Raw genomic sequence first — 14,753 nt, 5'->3', positions numbered from 1 at the left:
CGTTTGGGTTTTTAAAGGTTTTTATTAAATAGTATAGATAACAGCTACGAAGAAAACGGTTTTAATGGGTGAAATTCTTATCTGGACCTGCAACTTGGACATGAAAATATTATTAACTTTTATCGTCTCCCATATTTTATTATTATTATTATTATTATTATTCCATTCGATTATGGGCTGTGAGCTCGTAAAGCTATTTATATTGAATACATACAAAAATTAAAAATGTTTCACATTTGTAATTGCGATGTAAGCGATCTGAATTCACAGTGCTGCTGAAAAGTTGCCTATCACTAGATAATTTCTCTCGATTTTTAGTGATTATTCCTGGACACACACGTACACTCATATAAAATTACAATAAAATGGTGCCTAACATTTGATCTAAAGTTACTTCGGTCTGTCTAGTGTAGGGAGTACGGACTAAGTTCGATTGGGGATCTATGGAAAACGTTTATCAGATAATATAATTATGTATATTGTATATAACGCAACTTTTCGTGAGAAGCGAATAAACTTGACGGTGGTACATATGAAACTTATACAATAGAACGACTTTTAGGCTAATGGCGACGAGTATCTAACTTTCTTAATTTCATTTCCACGTATTTTCTCTTATTTTTTTCGCTTTTCAAGATTTACTTTTCGTATTTTTTTATATGTGAGGGGTTAGTGGTAGGGGTAGGATGATCTTTTGTTTCTGTTGGTTTCACTGAGGCACATTTGATGGATCACTGGGGTAGATAAACGCCAAACTACGTCTTCCGGTTCCGCTTTCGACGATCGCCTTCTAGAAATGCTTTCGCATGTGGGCGGATACCAAAAAGGGCGCCAGAAGTGAGCAGATCGAGACCAAGAAGCTGACCAGGCCCTGAAGATTAGCTGAAAGGCAAAGAAGATGGATTAGGAACCATGATACATCCTATTTTTGTGTGTACTATATTTGTAATACTATGACAATAGTTATAATAGTTATGGAATGTATTGGATGAGAAACCTCTCACCTCCACTGCAGATGTCGTGCAGGATGTCCTCCACATATCCGTTGTCGTTGTCGCAGAGACACAGCTTGGTCTTGCTGGACATGAACTTGGCCACTCCGATGGTGCGGTTGCTGTTCTCGTACTGGCACACCATTCCATCCTCGCAGTCGTTGTTGCTGTTGCACTTGTGACGCAGGCCTGCAAAATGCGCAAATATTATTAAGATATTAGCATACCGCCAGTGGAATTAGCTATACTCCATGCTTATAACTAAATTTAAACCGACTCAATACACCGGTATCATTTAGCAGCCATTTTATTATAATAACGCTATTATGCAGACCTATAATAGTCTGGAAATTCTATACTCTGGTGTATTACAATGTATCCCCGCCAGAAAGTAGATCTCCAACACGGAGAACAACTCCCAATGCCAAAAACTGGGGAAACGTGCATGCAAAAATCGCGTATAACATTTCTTCTGGGCTGTGCATGTCACAAATTGGCACTGCGGCGATTCCCATTACCATTTGCCTCTCGTTTGGGGCCTCGTTTGAGTTGCCCCATCGGAGGAGTCACGACATCCTAACATAAATCCGACATCGACATTGCGCCGCCATAAAGCGGTCCACCTCTGGCCCCGCCAAGAACTGGAGTGGAGCTGGAGGAGGGCTGGAGAACTGGGAAACTAGAGGACCCAAGACCAAAGGACCAAAGAACCAAGGGACTGTAGGGCCAACAATGGCGGGCACATGACCCAAGGATGCCGAGAAGGCAAGTGTGAATCGCGCACGGAAAACTAAATAAATAAGCAGGCAAATAGCGAAGAAAGGTGAAAGTGGGCTTTGGGGGTGGCCATTCTGGAAGGATGCTTCTTTGTTTAATTCTCATTTAGGTGGCGCCTTGGACGCATCACCTCACATGCCACTTGAGGCACTGGCTCATCACGGAGGAGGCCTCCAAGAAAGCAGCGGCCTCTTAAATAATAAATGTAATGTGCATGTCTTAGCAATTAGCTGACTTTTTGTTGGCTGTTCTATTTCGGGAAACGAGCTAAAGGATTCTGCAAAGGCGGGCGGTCAAAGGAGCGGAGATACAGAACATTATGATTAATATTTAACATCAATGATTTTTTAATTTTTTTAACATAAATAAATAGTAACTAACTGACTAGTAACTAAAGCATATCAGCCGCGAAAAATTTATTTTTAGGAATGCTGTTTAAGTGTCAGTGGTTTCTCTAGATTACAACTTGTATATTTATATCCTTGGGGAATATGGGTAAGTACTTTTCTATATAGGTGATACATTACCTTTCAGGACATCTGGACAGCTGCCAGCCGAAGGAGGCGAGTCGTCGCCGCATAGGCAACGCAGCTTGTAGTCATTGGGATCCTTGACGCAGCTGGTGCGATCTATCGCCGTGCAATCATCGTGGGCACTGCACTCTCGTCCTTTAACTGCAATTAATGATAGGAATCCAAGTTAAAAAAGGACACTTAACTAGCCAGTTTGCCTAGCTAATTGCCCACTAATTGTGTGATTATTTGGGTACCAACTTGAGCCAACACAAATCACCGCTTGTCCGCCTATCTATATCTACTCTATCCGTTTCGGTTTACCAACTCCAATCACAGGGATATTACCGCCCCCGCTCCTAATGTCAGGGATTCGTGGAGCGTGGGTTGTCATTGCACTTGAGTGACTTGTTTGATCAATTCTCGATTCGATTTGTGTTAGCAATGTTCTGTGTTCTGTGTCGTGTCGTTCAATCTGTGCTGGCTCTGTGCCATAATTATTATTCCATTTATTTATGAGCGACTACCAAGTCAATCGAATGACAAATGATTGGATCAGACAAACTGGATGGTTGGCTATTTGTTTGGCTAACGACCAGGTGTCTTAATTAGCGGTTAATCGAACTTAAGTGATGTGGGGCTTTATCGGGAAGGTCTAAGACAACGTATATATCACATTATAATGAGAGTCAAGTTAAGTGCATTAAAATAGTTAACTTCTAACTCAAAATCAGTTTTTTAAAACAGAAGTTAATGTATCTCTTTGTTTGGTATTTTTCTTAAAGAATAATCTTATATGAATATTGTTATAGTAATAGTAGTCATATTCACTTATCGGCTAATGCTGGAGTACGAGTTATAGCAAAATTACTGCACGATTACTTTTAAACTCGAACCACTTTTAATCCCTCGCCCAATCTTGACAAGAAACTCCTCTTGACCTTGCCAGCGACTTTGATGGGCCTTTTCGTTACCAACCCCGGGGGTTCTCTTACCAATTGGGACGTGCGTGGGAGGCGGCTGATTGTTGGTCTTGCCAAAAGTGGTCAGAGCCGTGGAGCTGACCCCGAAGAGGATGATGAAGATGCCGAAGAGCATGGTCAGACTGCCGCATTGTGTGAAGCGCTTCAGGGGCTGCATTTTGGAATCGGTAACTAATCGAGTTTTGAGTCGAGACCAGGACTTGAAGAAGTCGGAAAGAAGTCCTTTTTCGGGTCTTATATAAATTCCACAGGACCGCAACGGGTTGCACACGCACTTTGCGAGCTTGAAAAACGGCCCAAAGGCTTTAAATTGGTTTACTTAACGCTTTTTTCGTTTCTATGTCGGTTTCGCGGGCACAATTTTATGCAAATTTTCACACCGAAATCGTTTCCGCTCCGCCAGAAAGTCCGAAGCAAAACAAAACCGCACGAGAGGCGTCACTCCAAAAAATCTCCAATACTTTGGGGCACTCGCTATAGTCGCAACTTCCACTTGGGGTCTTCGGACGGGTAGCTCCAACCAGTCGCCTGCGCGCTCGAAATGCAAGTGAAGAATTCGCGGCGCACACGGACCTTAAGTTGCTGCGATGTCGCTGCTGGTGGCTACTTGGCGCTCGCGCACACCGGCGCCACCTTCCACCTCCCACCTGCCACCATCTGCTACCCATCTGAGTGCTCCTCGCCAGCTAGCCACCCACCGCCCCCGCAGTCCGCTCACCTGCTCAGCCAGGCATAGAACCCCTTTGCCACATTGGCGGCGAATGATAGTCGTCTTCCAGATACCCTTATATCATACTTAAGTTCCCACTCAGCAAATCTTCTTTAATACTTTGTATAATAACAATACATAATATACTTGTATTTATTTTAGTAAATTGGAAGTTGAGATACCATATAGTTATGTACTTATGTTACATGTGTAATTTTAACAGAAGTCTATACTCTACAATTGGAAGTGAAGTTCTGGTTTGTTAAAAACAACAGCTTCATATTTCATTCTTAAAAAAATAACTCATAATATATATGGTAAAATATATACAACTGAATATCAAGTTAAACAATACAGGTTTTTATGCGTTATGGGAAACGATTCTGCTGACGCACACAAAAATTGGCAGCAATGAGCTTCCCACAAAATGATAAAACATTAATTTTAGATGTAGGCAACCAAGTATACATACGTCCAACCAATTGCGGCTGAGTAGAAATGAATTCACGCATTCCGGGACATTCCATAAAATCGGATTCCAGAAGGACAGACACCCGCATGCATAATTAAGAGATCCCCCAAGTGGGCAAAGGGTATTCCACCTAACCAATGTTTCGCTGACAAGAAGCTAGATAGCATGGAATCTCCGGGCAGATTTCGAAACTTTCGCAGGCAGTATGGGATTAGTTTTGGGCCGTATGCTATATGGTATATGCTATATGGTGTATGGAAAGTGAGCTGCGACGCACTTGTAACTGTTTCGCTGCTTTTGTGTATTTCGTGAGCGAGTTTTGTTAACGAAGATGGATTTTTGTAGCTGCCTCACCTTCGTGCACCTGTTTTTATTGTAGCCGCTGGCGGTGGCGACCTCGTCCTTTTCTCCTCGTCCTCGTCTTGGGTGTGTGTGTGTGGCAGTGGGTGTGTGTGTGGGAACTATAATAATGACGAAGGCATTAGAGGCATACGACCATTGCATAGCCTACTTTTTGGGGCCCACGGAGTTGAGCAACAGCCACAACAACAATAAAGTGTAACATTAGCACGCACCAGGCGAAACAACAACAGAAACTGGTTAGTCAAAGGCAAATAGTTATTTTGGCCATTATTCTTTGCTCGCTCCCTAATTTCTCCTGCCGTTGTTTATGATTATTTTTTCCCCCTTTTTTTACTTTTGGGCGCTGCATGGCCCTAATTACATTTGCTAAATTGCCCAGATGAGAGTGGCTTGCTTGTTGCTTTCAACTTTTAACTTTTTTAACTTTCAGCTGCAGAATGCAGCTAAGCTGTCCAAAAAAGAAAGGTGACTGGCCACGCCCCTTTAGCCCAATTTGGCAAGGCACCATTTAGGCGGATATCGAACAGGCAGAAACGGATGCCCAACTTTTGGCCATGTCTGCTTCAATCGTCTAAATATACGAAGCTCCACTTTTCAAACTGAGCCAATAATTTACACCCACCCATTCGAAGAGGAACACTTTGAGGTCAGTTGGGACATGAAGAACTCGCCCAATTTGCCAAACACAAATTCCTTTGCACTTCATGTACTTTCGACCCTCTTCCGACTCCGATTGTGGAAAATGTCAGGCTATATGGGTCCTGGTGCTCCTTATCTGCCTTCTCGATCGCCTTATAAACGATTGCTTTAATCGCTGCGACAGCATAAACAATTTTCTCCAACTAAATGCGAATTTATATCGCACACGCACAGCGAACGGAAAGGAAGTCCAGAAAATATATTCACGAAAATCGGTGGATATAACTAAATGGGACACGAATCTGGTCGGGTTCAAGGACCGTGGAAAGCATTAAGCCAATTTTGGAAAATATATTTCAGATATCCTAATATCTCTGTTTGCTTAACTTATATTAGAAAATTTTTATGATTTTCTTCAAAAATTGTAAAAGGTAAAAAAATTATTTTGAGCGATATTGAAGAGATTTATAAGACACGTGGGTCATTTTAAAGAATTGGATGTACTTAAAATTATTTAAATAAGTTAAAAGGCACTAATTATATTGGATTTCGTAATTGTTTTTCTAGATTTGCCGACTTGACAATGATTTATTCCATAGTACTTTCTCCATTTACGCAAATCCCGCCGCACCGCGTCATTCGGAATGGAAAATATTTATATTTACATGTAAAAATAAGTTCCTTTAATTATTATTCAGCCAGTCCAGTCCATTCAATTCGCCATGCGGCAGAGTCTGAAATTTATTTCGGATATTTATTTCTTGACATTATTGATAAATGTTGCCGGGCACAGCAGAGAAACGGAAAACAAGCAGGAAAATTATATGGAAAACTCACGAAATCTTTTCGCCAAATCAGAAACTGCAGCGAATCGTAGGCGCCGCCAGTGGGTTTTCCCCCTCCCCTCTCCAAGGAAAATGCGAAAGACCACCGTAATTAAAGAACTAATTCGCTTTCAACAATTTGGGCGTCATGTTTTTGCTCTTAACTGATGATTAATTAGTGCGACTGTAGAATTTCTACCAGCGATATATAATTTTCTCACGAAATCTCATCGAGCTGTACACTCATGCCCAGAGGTCATCATATTACTGCTGATTATAACTCAGAGTGCGGAGCATTAGGCCCTCGAAAAAATGCCAATTTAAGGGACTTAATTCCACATTATGGCCACGTCTAATTGCGGCTACACACACACACTCACTTACCTCACTCACTGCATGCAAGTTTGTTTTCGTGCGTTCCAGGACATGCACACACCACATGGCTTAGTCCTTAAAGGACTGCCAGCTCCTGCCCCCGAATGTTGCATGCGCCGCAAGGCGAGCTCTTCGATAGCCGCTGTTACTTGTTTTAGCCTTGTCTGTTGGCCAAGTCTTGACCAAATAACCTTTCCATGACTTTCCCAATTTATCACTCGACACATTGCCACATTGCCACATTGCCAGCTAGCTGAATGCAGCTAAATGCATGCTAAATATATGGGTGGCCAGTCGTATAACGATTATTTCAAGTTCATTTGTTAATGCACACCTTGATTTTAGCAATGGGGCGACACTTTTGGGGGTCTTTCGTCTTGGCCAATTCGCATGTCATGTTGGCTAAAAGGACTAAAGGCGACGCCAGGCTAGTGAAAACATAAAAATACCTACGAAATGTTGGTGCTCACGAACTTATTTTAATAACTCATGCGTGGTCAGGTTAGGACGTCATAAGGTTCTTAATCCCCAAAAGGAATTATAATTATAGCAACATTTTGAGAAATGTCGAGGAATTTAGTGTCGTTTGGATGGTAAACAGTTGTACACGATCTACATTAAAGTCATAGAATTTTATACATTCTAATACCATATTCAACTAGTAATGTTGGTCTGTTTGGCCTACATAAGAAATTGTTAAAATTATATAAGCGTAAGGCAATCAGAAAAACAATAAAAAGTCATACCGCTAACACAATCCAATTATTTTTTAGCCGCATTTCATTCAATAACTGCAAAAATGGTCGCCGCTTCAGACAAAAGCATTCTAAATGCATATGAACTAAAGGATCGTAAAATATCTTTTATGAGGCTATTAACTGGGAAACCTAACCAGAAACTCTACCGAAAGGGCCATACAATTGGAGGATCACAACAATATTAATTGGTAAATTTAATGTCTACCCATTTAATTTCGATGAATACATGACGTTTCCAGTGACCTATCTAAAGGCGAAGCCAAAAACTCATTATCCAAGGCGTCATCATCATCGGACGCTATTCATTACTCACCCAAAAGAACTGAGGAAAGGGATCGGGTCAGATGAAGTGGAGTGGTCAGTGCACACACCCTTCCTGGCGTCCGACAAATATGCAAATTTACGCACATCAAAAAGTGAAAGTTCTAGAGGTGACCATAAAAACCCGAAAAACGCCGGAATGGAGTACCTACTTCTGCGCGAAAAAAATCAATGCAGGCCAGCGAAGCAATGTGGTCAGTGAGGAAGGAAACGGCAGCGAAGGAAAGGGGCAGGAGCAGGAGGTGCCCTCCACTTCTGGGATGGAGTGCCGTAGGCTGCCCCGGCGGTGGAACACGATTAAGCCGCACTGATTATGGGTTACGACCATTTCTTATGGTAGCCCAAAAGGGCCGAAAACATCTACAACTAAATTGCCCAAGTAGCAGGTCCCGAAGAGAAGGACCATTGATGACGGCTCCGCTGCACGCAATCCATGACATCACCAAACGGCTCGGCTCTCTCTCGGCTTTACCACCGAGCTCCAATTGGTTAGGTTAGCAGCTAGCACCATCCGAACTGACCCACCCTTTCCCCAGGCGGGTTCTCCACGGGCATGGAGTCCTTGCTCGACACCAACTGGACACCTGCAAAAACCATGGCAATGCAAATGCAGCTCACTAAGTTATTCTAATAAGTTTTTGTGTCACCCAGGAGCAGTGAACTTGTCAAGTGGATCAGGTAGTGTATAAGTCAGTCGGCCTGAGTGACGTTCTGTAATTGGAATTCAAATTGAAGAAGTGCCTGAATTTAATCGCCTTCCCGCCGGTTGTATTATTAAAATGCAATTTTTCAGAACCCAGGAACCCAGGACTTCTCAGACATGCAATTTTCAATTGTTTGTCATTAGGGAAATCTCGATGTAAGCGCCTGACCTTTTGGGAATAATCACTGCTTGTGAAGGACGGATGCAATGGGTTTTAAATATTGGTTATGCTCCGTTTGGGAAAGGGAAGTCTTAGGATGATCTTGATAAGGTTCCTGCAGCCAGGTAGAAATGTATAGTCCAAAAAGATCCTTCACAATAAATATGTTAGTTAAATCAAATGTAATAAACATATATTTCAAAGTATTTGGACGTTAATTTTCTCAATTTCAAATGCTGACAAAATCCAACACTTTCATGTCGAACTATTGTAATCCAACTAGTTACACCTCACATCCTGGACATATGTTCCAACAAAATGTTTGTTTATTTGTTTGTTTTCGCGTTTTTGCACGGCACGTGTCCCAAATTTACCCGAAATGAGTAACTTCCGTTCCCGGGAATGAAAAATTACTTACCAAAGTCCCAGCATTTGGCCTGCGGACATGGGTCAGGTTTTCATGGATTTTCAATTTTCGCACGTACACCTGGGCGGCTACACCTAATCTATGACTAATTATCGGGGCCCACTTGAACGTGAACGAAAGTCAATGTACCATAAAAGGAGGTTAATTCTATGCAATTTTGCATGGACTCGTGATTACTTTTCCCTCCAGCAGACGTATTAATTACATGGCGGAGCACATTAGGTCAACTCTCGAACTCCAACTAGTCGTAATGCTAATTGCAAGAAATTAGAGTGAGCCGGCTAGTGTATGGTCAAAATGAATCATCCATAAAGAGTTGTGAGAATTTTGCAGATCACTTTTTCATGAAATGAAACGAAATGAATTATTAATATCATACCATAAAAGTAACTGCCTCGTGAATTGAACTATAGTATCTTTACAAATTATTTGCTTTAAAATACTTTTTATTATTCAGATTTATTCAAAAAGTACTTTTTGCATTGGGACATTAAACAATCCCTTTAGATATGTGGCAATACCATTTAATAATTAAAAAAATGTATACTTAACCTAATCTTGTAGATATTTATATTTGTCTAAAGACAGCTCTTCCAGATTTCAGAATTTACCACAATCAAAGGAATTTAGGATTCCTTGACTTCAGGCTCAACGTATTTGCTATACAATAGCTTGATCACTTCAATCTTTCGGGACATCTTGGCTGGGAGTGACTTTTCCAGCTTCTTCAGCATTTCCTCCAATGATCGTTGATTGGCGAGCTCCTCCTTCTTTTTCTCCCGATATCTTTGCTGTCTAAGTCGGTCGGTTTCTCGCTTTGTTTTTAAAACTTTTTTGTTCTTTTTAACCACTTCCTTCAGTTTGCTGCGATAAATCCTACTTCGCTCGGTTTCTCTGGCTCGGTATTCCTGATACTTAATCGGATCCTTTTTGATTTTGTCACGATATCGCTTGGAGTTATCCTTGGTTCCCTTCGTTGCTCCCTTTGATCCAGCTTTCGTTGCTTTGGAAGTCGCACCTCTGGTAGTTGCTTTAACCATCTAAAATTAGTTTTCATTTGCCATATAGGTAAGGTAATAGTTTCAATTACTTACTTTGCCAAGTTAGTCTTTATGTAATCCCAAGGAGATTATGTATATTTATTATCTTTAATTCGTTAGAAAAATGTTTAGAAAAACATTTGTTTATGTTTACTGGGCTTCAATCAGCTGTTATTAGTTAACAGTGCGGCAACAGCGCTGTACACTTTGCTAGAGCTGCCTAGAAGTTTAACGGGAAAACACACAGAAGTATAGCTAAATTTATTTAAATATTATAGAACTTCTAAAACATTATGAAATCGGTTGCTATGCATCCCGGCACTAGAAGGACACCATCAATAAGATTTTAATATACGCACTTTTGTTTATATATCATATTCATATACATCTATTAGTAATCATATAATTAGCGTTAGAAAATAGTTAACTGAACAGCACCTTTTGCTCATTAAGCTGACTGCTGACAGTCTGGCAACTCTTAGCCCACAGAAGCAAAACAAAGCAATTCAAAGAAGGAAAAGAAAACGCAATTGCGTCTCTAAAAAGAGGATAAAACCAAATTGCATCGCAACCGAAACGCAAAAATGTCCGAGATCAAGGCGTTGGAGCACGCCACCCTAAAAGTGCCATACGAGATGCTGAACAAGCGCTTCCGTTCGGCACAGAAGATCATCGACAGGGAGGTGGACCAGGTGATCAATGTATCGCGTCAGGTGGAAAAGGCCCTAGAAGCAGAGGAGGGTCCCATTCTGGCCGAGGTCACCAAGCTGGTGGATAACGTAGCGCAGAAATTGCAGGTGCTCAAGCGCAAGGCCGAGGAGAGCATCAATGATGAGCTGAGCGTCACACAGATCTGCAAGCGCAAGCTGGACCACCTAAAGGGCATTACACCGCCAAGCAGCGTTACAGGCGACCTGTGGCAGGGTTCCGTGGACCAATGGAAGCGGATCCGACTAGACCGCCTGGTCATCGAGCACCTGCTGCGCATGGGATACTATGAAACGGCCGAGGAGCTGGCCGCCAAGTCCGATGTGCGCCACCTGACCAACCTGGACATTTTTCAGACGTCGCGCGAGGTCGAGGATGACTTGGCCAGTCACAGCACCACCAAATGCGTGCTTTGGTGCATAGACAATAAGTCTAAGCTCCGCAAGATCAACTCGACCATTGAATTCAGCCTGAGGGTGCAAGAGTTCATCGAGCTCGTGCGTCAAAATCAGCGTTTTGAGGCTGTGAAGCATTCGCGTCGCTACTTCCCCGCATACGAGAAGACTCAGCTGAATGAGATCTGCCACGTGATGGCCCTGCTGGCCTATCCGGCCGATGCCCAAGCCGAGCACTACCGCAAGTACATGGATCCGCAGCGGTGGCAAAAGTTGGTGTTGGACTTCCGTCAAGAGAACTACCGCCTCTTCCAGCTATCCAGCACGTCCGTCTTCTCGGCAGCCGTGCAGGCCGGTCTGTCGGCCCTGAAGACGCCCCACTGCTATGCTCAGACCTGCCGTAACCTTAACTGCCCGGTGTGTCAGGAGGATCTCAACCGCATCGCTCTCAAGTTGCCATACTCGCACTGTGTGCAGAGCCGTCTTATATGCCGGGTCACAGGGCTGCCGCTCAACGAGCACAATCAGCCGATGATGCTGCCCAACGGACAGATCTTTGGTCAGATGGCTCTGCCGGACATCACCAAAGACGACGGTACCGTCACCTGTCCGGTGACCAATACGAAGTTCTCCAACCCCAAGGTCGAAAAGGTCTTTGTGATGTAAGCGGCACTGGATTCGACGCCCTCTTCCTACCCAACCGCACTAAGTTAAGCAATGAACAACTCTATTTTTGAACATGTAACTTCATATCTATTGTATGTCTAATATTATTACTATTGATAAGCTAGAGAACCCGCGAACACCCTCGATTTGAATTCCGATTTCGATTATTCGGCAACTGAATGCTGCTGCTGCTGCGCGTGCGCAGGTCTATTGATTATTTGACTCCACTCCGCATCCACGGGCTGGTTTGTTTCGCAGTCAGTGCTTCGAGGTTGATTCACGCATACGGCGTAATTCGACTCCGCCTCCGAAGTGGCACACTATGCACAACTAACACCACTTATATATTACATTAAAATACAAATGAAATAAAGGTTAAATCGTACGACTTATGCCAGAAGCTACTTGTCAATTAGCATGAGCTCCGAGCTGATTCTGTTGTGGAAACTGTGAAAATTTACAACAAATCCGTGTGACGCCGCTGCAACTCGATCTGGAACAGCTGCGAGCAGCAACAAACAAGCCAGGCCAGCGGATACATAAACAAGCACAAGCTGCAGCCCGCTACTACCCCTCGTAGCCAAAACCGAACCACCACCACCACTTGCACCACCCAACTACCAATAACAACAACGTCAACCCATCTGTAACCGAAAACCTCCGCAGTTGATATTATAATTCCTAACGAAAACTCCGCCAGCTCCGTCAACATGGCACTGGACTTTGTGGCCACCTATAAAGTTCTGGTGCTGGGCGACTCCAATGTGGGCAAGACCTGCATCGTTCACAGATATTGCGATGAAAAGTACTACGACACATACATCTCTACGATAGGTGAGTAGAGAGTAGAGTAGAGACCCCAAAATACTATTTTCAAATTTGAAAATAAATTTTTTTATTTACTATTTTCGAAATCGGACACTTGTTTGATTTTGATTGATTTTGAATTTTTAAATCCTAACGTTTTCCATTTGTTTTGAAAACTATTATTTCTACCTCGGCTGTTATGTGCAGTAACCCACTAGCATCACATTTTATCTCCCAGGCATTGACTTCAAGCAGAAGCTGATTAACCTCGATGGAGTACCCATAAAGCTGCAAATCTGGGACACGGCTGGCCAGGAGAGATTCCGAACATTGACCACGGCGTACTATCGGGGCGCCATGGGCATCCTACTCATGTACGACGTGACCAACTTGGAGAGCTACAACAACCTGTCCTACTGGTTACGCAACATCCAGGAGAACGCCTCGCCGGACGTGGTAAAGGTGCTGGCGGGCAACAAATGCGAGTGCTCCGCCACCCAGCGCATGGTGGACAAGGAGAGGGGCGAAAAGGTAAGTGACTGCAGGAAGTGCAGCATCGACACCAATAACACCATCCTATGCTCTCTCCAGATTGCCGAAAACTTCGATATGCCCTTCTTTGAAGTGTCTTGCAAGTCCAACATCAATATCGAAGATGCCTTCCTGTCCCTGGCCCGTAAAATCCGCGAGCAAAGGGAGCGGCGGGTAAGATGCTTTAAAATAACCCAATATTTAATAGGTAAATCCTTCACATTTCTCCCAGGGGGACAACTTTGATAACGATGAGAGCAAAGACAAGAAATCACCCGGCTCCAATGGCCTAGGAACCTTCAGTCTGGGCAGCCTTTCCGGCGAGAATCGCTGCACCTGCTAAATACTCAGCGATGGATTACGATGCGACCGCAACCGCAAACCGCAGAACCTGAGCAAGTTGTCCAAAGCTATTGAGCGTTGTAGCATTGTGGCCAACTTCGCGAACGGGCCACCTTTTAGATGCAAACCAGTTAAGGGACTGGGCTGCCTGCATTGCATTCCTGATGGAAGTGAAGCATTCAGTTTGTGCATTTTTAGTCCAAGAGAAGATAGCATAAATATTTTAGCATATTCCAGCAAATACATAACAGTCGAATATACATGCATATTGTCTCGATTCCAATAATTATAATGTAATGCTAAATATAAACACATTTATACTCGTAAGAAATGAAATTACGTCTATGTGCCATGGGGGAATTGTGTTTTTTCCAAATAATATTATCACTTTGAGACTTCCCTAATTGACCTCTTGTTTCTATCAACTTATTTATATCAACATTTTTATTTACATATAAAATACAATATAAACCTTGTTTTTCAAGGCACCAATGACTAGATTCTTTCTATCGCTCAGAATGGTCGTTGCTCAAGTTCTCATCTTCGGAGTCGTCCTCCTGTTAAATATATATCAACTGTTATGCCAATCGGCCAGACATGGGGAATACAGTATGTACATGAAAAATTTTTTTTTGCCAGTACGAATAAGTGTTTTGCGTAATCATACCCGTTACTACTAGACTAAAAGGGTGTACTACATTCGTTGAAAAGTATATAATAGGCAGAAAGAAACTATTCGGACCATGTTGATATTATTGATCAATAAACGAGTCAATCTGGTTATGTCCGTTTGTCTTTTTGCCCGTATAAACTTCAAGATCTCAGGAACTATATAAGCTAGAAAGATTGGGCCCGCAGATTTCAGAGACGTAGACAAAAAAAATTTCTATCGAACTTTTTTTTCAAACCGCCCAGCTGAGTAACGGGTATCTGATAGTCAGGGATCACGACGAATGCTATCGTTTCTTACGAATGCTATCGTTGTGATCCCTCTCTCTCTTGTTTTCTTTGAATTTAGTCAAAAAATGTACCCTTAATTATTTAGGTTGGGGTAGTGGACATCCTTGGTAATACGGCTAACAGGATAATGATAATGAAGGACAAGCAAAGCAACGATTGGAACGCCGCTAATTTTGCTAGTAACTCGAAATCCTAAAAAACTCGAAATGAAAAAAAACTCAACAATAAAGCACATACCGTGTGGTGTTTTGATTTAGGGGAATGAATTTTAGGGATATATGTAGCATTA

General features: G+C 42.6%; 4 protein-coding genes and 2 long non-coding RNA genes across 9 annotated transcripts, besides 1 other annotated feature; 3 read left to right on the top strand and 3 right to left on the bottom strand.

The window, feature by feature from the left end:
* Nucleotides 1-5: 5 nt before the first annotated feature.
* On the bottom strand, nucleotides 6-6,542 carry sosie. 3 transcript variants are annotated; one of them, NM_170172.2, is made up of 5 exons: nucleotides 6,285-6,542; nucleotides 6,113-6,181; nucleotides 2,297-2,443; nucleotides 1,005-1,181; nucleotides 6-882 (listed from the first exon to the last, which is right to left on the bottom strand). In NM_170172.2, the coding sequence occupies exons 4-5, from the start codon at nucleotides 1,135-1,137 to the stop codon at nucleotides 791-793; spliced, it is 225 nt and encodes a 74-aa protein (NP_733046.2). In that variant the 5' UTR covers nucleotides 1,138-1,181; nucleotides 2,297-2,443; nucleotides 6,113-6,181; nucleotides 6,285-6,542; the 3' UTR covers nucleotides 6-790. The 3 variants fall into 3 exon arrangements, with proteins under 3 accessions (NP_733046.2, NP_651295.1, NP_001247295.1); NM_143038.2 differs by lacking the exons at nucleotides 6,113-6,181; nucleotides 6,285-6,542 and adding an exon at nucleotides 3,277-3,813; NM_001260366.2 differs by lacking the exons at nucleotides 6,113-6,181; nucleotides 6,285-6,542 and adding an exon at nucleotides 4,800-4,885 and having other exon boundaries at nucleotides 658-882.
* lncRNA:CR45216 (long non-coding RNA:CR45216) lies at nucleotides 4,256-4,890 on the bottom strand. The gene is made up of 2 exons (NR_125246.1): nucleotides 4,800-4,890; nucleotides 4,256-4,736 (listed from the first exon to the last, which is right to left on the bottom strand). It is a non-coding gene; the product is annotated as a long non-coding RNA:CR45216 (long non-coding RNA).
* A 2,978-nt stretch (nucleotides 6,543-9,520) lies between the features above and the next one.
* Nucleotides 9,521-10,193, bottom strand: CG43273 (uncharacterized protein). Of its 2 annotated transcripts, none has more exons than NM_001260365.1 (2): nucleotides 10,110-10,193; nucleotides 9,521-10,055 (listed from the first exon to the last, which is right to left on the bottom strand). In NM_001260365.1, the coding sequence occupies exon 2, from the start codon at nucleotides 10,053-10,055 to the stop codon at nucleotides 9,642-9,644; it is 414 nt and encodes a 137-aa protein (NP_001247294.1). In that variant the 5' UTR covers nucleotides 10,110-10,193; the 3' UTR covers nucleotides 9,521-9,641. The 2 variants fall into 2 exon arrangements, with proteins under 2 accessions (NP_001247294.1, NP_001303546.1); NM_001316617.1 differs by having other exon boundaries at nucleotides 9,521-10,045.
* A 341-nt stretch (nucleotides 10,194-10,534) lies between these two features.
* Kaz (Katazuke) lies at nucleotides 10,535-12,215 on the top strand. The gene has a single exon (NM_170171.2). The coding sequence runs from the start codon at nucleotides 10,640-10,642 to the stop codon at nucleotides 11,822-11,824; it is 1,185 nt and encodes a 394-aa protein (NP_733044.1). The 5' UTR covers nucleotides 10,535-10,639; the 3' UTR covers nucleotides 11,825-12,215.
* Nucleotides 12,085-13,829, top strand: RabX4. Its single transcript, NM_170170.3, has 4 exons — nucleotides 12,085-12,658; nucleotides 12,870-13,162; nucleotides 13,223-13,336; nucleotides 13,395-13,829. Exons 1-4 carry the CDS (start codon nucleotides 12,535-12,537, stop codon nucleotides 13,503-13,505), a joined length of 642 nt encoding a protein of 213 aa, NP_733043.1. The 5' UTR covers nucleotides 12,085-12,534; the 3' UTR covers nucleotides 13,506-13,829.
* A 193-nt stretch (nucleotides 13,830-14,022) lies between these two features.
* On the top strand, nucleotides 14,023-14,703 carry lncRNA:CR43166 (long non-coding RNA:CR43166). The gene is made up of 2 exons (NR_133446.1): nucleotides 14,023-14,113; nucleotides 14,550-14,703. It is a non-coding gene; the product is annotated as a long non-coding RNA:CR43166 (long non-coding RNA).
* Nucleotides 14,197-14,455: a mobile genetic element.
* Nucleotides 14,704-14,753: the final 50 nt, after the last annotated feature.

The sequence above is a fragment of the Drosophila melanogaster genome, chromosome 3R (assembly GCF_000001215.4).
Source record: "Drosophila melanogaster chromosome 3R".
In the NCBI taxonomy this organism is placed as follows: domain Eukaryota; kingdom Metazoa; phylum Arthropoda; class Insecta; order Diptera; family Drosophilidae; genus Drosophila; species Drosophila melanogaster.
The sequence above is the reverse complement of the archived record's forward strand: the minus strand, read 5'-3'. Positions and strand labels throughout refer to the sequence as shown.